The sequence below is a fragment of the Poecilia reticulata genome, linkage group LG15 (genome assembly GCF_000633615.1).
Source record: "Poecilia reticulata strain Guanapo linkage group LG15, Guppy_female_1.0+MT, whole genome shotgun sequence".
In the NCBI taxonomy this organism is placed as follows: domain Eukaryota; kingdom Metazoa; phylum Chordata; class Actinopteri; order Cyprinodontiformes; family Poeciliidae; genus Poecilia; species Poecilia reticulata.
In genome coordinates, this window is record NC_024345.1 from 17378102 (window position 1) to 17381190 (window position 3089).

The 3089-nt window shown below is 40.3% G+C and overlaps 1 protein-coding gene across 1 annotated transcript in view; it reads right to left on the reverse strand.

Moving 5' to 3' along the window:
- antxr1d (ANTXR cell adhesion molecule 1d) overlaps positions 1–3089 on the reverse strand; it is a 24380-nt gene that overhangs the window by 18204 nt on the left and 3087 nt on the right. The window contains exons 2-7 of the mRNA XM_008429967.1: positions 2777–2858; positions 2272–2302; positions 2106–2179; positions 1195–1263; positions 1032–1112; positions 839–899 (exon numbers count right to left, since the gene is read on the reverse strand). Of these exons, the coding sequence (XP_008428189.1) occupies positions 839–899; positions 1032–1112; positions 1195–1263; positions 2106–2179; positions 2272–2302; positions 2777–2858 (398 nt within the window). The remainder of the gene's footprint in view (positions 1–838; positions 900–1031; positions 1113–1194; positions 1264–2105; positions 2180–2271; positions 2303–2776; positions 2859–3089) is intronic.

The following is a 3089-nucleotide window of genomic DNA, read 5'->3' on the forward strand; positions in this document are numbered from 1 at the left end:
TATATATATATTTGTTACAAATCTTTACCAAGGGTTGTGAACAAATCTGTCCAGTTCTGTAGACATTGAACTACAAACAGAGGCAAACAATGTGCATGTGGGTATAATCTCCATCAATTAGGCCATAATCAGGCTTTGGTCTCTTTGTTTCTTAGTTCTCTTAGTTCACTGAACATTATGAGATTCATCAATCGAATATGTCTAGTGAGACATGCCCAGACTCAGAAACAAGAGACGGTAATTATATCTGGTAATAACAGAGTTTTTTTTACCGTGTTTTACTTCTAAGGCAAGATATTTCTCCAGTCTCCTCCTCTAACATGCTTTACTCATTCATCATAGCCCATAATGCGAGGTAATCTCCATTAGCGGCCCTGGTAGCAGGCCCGCAGACGCACTCTCTTAAGTGAGTCCTAATAAGGTCATGTCAAAGCTCATCCATCGTGCCGGTCGCACATAAAGGATCTCTCAGCCTTTCCTCCACTGGTTCTGGCTTCCTCAAGCATCATACAGGAAACAGCATCGCTGGAGAAGGAGTAGACAATAGAGCTCGAAACAATCTCAAAGGTCTGTTTAGCATACACAATGTGGCAAACTAGGCCAGAGATGCAGCCATGCTTAAAGATTTTTTTATTTTTTTTGCACACATGCTGCGCTGGAGCGGCCATGCTAATTTCCTCTGGCTGTGAGTGACAATACGCTCCCTGTCACTCTGCGGTCATGAGCATCCATGCAATTACTTAACCTCATGTTCCACTAAAAAGGCTTTCGATGACTGACACAATTGCTCACCCCATCCCCTGCTTTAACCAAGACCCTCACGGCTCAGACCTCTTACCTCCCGCACACACACTGGATGGCTCGGCTGCCAGAATCTCAATGCAAGACTTCTTGATTATCTGAGAGCCACAAAGAGGGGGGGGGGGGGAAATCACATGTGAAATTTCGGGACGCAATATGCTTTAATGAGTCTTCCTGTGTGGGCGGGTTTTTCTATAACATAGATGTGGTGCTGCATGCGTGTGTCATACCGAGTCAATAATTCCTCTGAGGGCTTGGAAGCCTCCCGTTACTGGAAACACATGTTCCATGGTATCTGCAATAGTTGCAAGCTGCAAAAATATCGAAACAGGACGCAAAACTGAGTAGATGCTTTAACGCATTTGCGACATTTTATTTCTATGTGCGTCTTACCTGGGTCTGGTTGAAGTCTTTGACTCCTACACAATAAACAATGGCTCCCAAAGACCTGGCTCTTTGTGCCTGCAAGGGTTGGTCGAACATTTGGTAAGATTTTCTCTGCTTTTCTGCTCATCTAAAATGGCCTTAGAGATGTTAATATGTGAGCCAAATGAACTTTTAGACTATTTCTCAAAGTCTAAAAGTTATTATGAGAGACTTTATACAAGTCTCTCATAATAAAGATGAATTACTGACACTTTGAGCTGTTTTTGTGTAATTTTGTTCTGACACAAAACAACAAATAATTAAATCCTAACCACTACATTTCCTTTTAATTTTGAACAGTCCATAATTTATTATCATAAAATTAAATGCTGAATATCCATTTTGTTATAATTCTTCAAGCGAAACAATTATTCTGCCAGCCGTTTCAAGAGTGACATATAAACAAAATCACCCCCTGTGGGAGCTGAGATTTTTTCAGCATAAATCCAAGTCATCACAACCTTCACTGTTCTGTTCCTGAGGCTCAGGCCTCGTTTTCTGGATATTCAACAGCTTTGTTCCTTGCTTTTTCCTTCCCCAAACTTCCCTTAAAAATTGATTTATAGCCATAATATGGAATCTTAATAACTTCTTTAGTTTGTTATTAGTGGTTAGTAGATGTTGATTTTATGTCATTTTTCTTTAGCTGCCGCTGTCAGATCAGGTCATAAATTAAATACTTCATTTCAGCCACTTCCACTCCCAGCAAGGTTGGAAGCAACATTTAAATTGGAATTTCCTAAGTTTAAGCCACAAATTCAATCGATCAACAATTTTCTATAGTAAAACTGATGGCAACTAGAGTGGTAATAATCCACAACAAGGCTGCATGCCATAGCGCATTTCTTCCCGCATTAACACGCATTAACACACATTACCTCACGCTGTGCTGTGTCGTACTGCCTTTCCTTCAGTTCCCCATCTGTCAGAGCAATGATAACACTGGCAGTCCCTACAAAAAACACGGAGCATATATGTTTTTGTTTTTGCTATTATATTTAATTGTGCTAAAAAAAAAAAAGAGACATTTCAGATGGACCTTACCTCGGTTCTCATGGTAAATCTGTGCATTAGCCTGTAACAGGAAAAAACCGGTATCAGTTAATATGCCATTAAAATTGTTTCACACAGTAAAATGGTGAATTCTAGCATAATAATTATGACTGCAGACATAACCCTGCACATCTAAGTGTTCAAACCACAGGGAGTTAACCTCTGCCTGCAAACCGTCCAGCTTGTTTTGTTTTGAGACTTTTCCAAACTTTACTTCATGATGTCATCATTTAACATTTTCGCTTACTTGCTTAACTGTCCTATGTGAAAAAAAGTAGCTGTCACTACCAATTACTATAAAGTGAGCTGTAAAAGAAGGGGTTCTTAAAAAGACAGGCGGTAAAGTGGAGTGCTTTGGACACACATACACAGGCAAAGCAGCAGTTTACAATTTTCTCAGATTCAGGTAATTCAGCTAAACCTTTGTTTAACTGAATGATATAATCATTGCGCCACAGGGGAGGCATTTAGTACACAAAAACAGAATTAGTCATACCATCTCTAGGCCGAGGTTCATGCATGTGTCTCCTCCAGGAATAACATCGTTCAGAGCCCTCAAGCCTTCGGTTATGGCCTCCCTGAGGAGTAAAAGACAAACTTCCAGATTAAAAACACCCTAAACAAACTGAGGGAGAGTTCTTATTAAAATAAATAGAACAGAGTAGGCAGAGTCAACAAAACAATGTTTTTGAGTCAGGTAGAACCTAGCGTTTGGATGGATGGATGGATGGATGGATGGATGGATGGATGGATGGATGGATGGATGGATGGATGGATGGATGGATGGATGGATGGATGGATGGATGGAT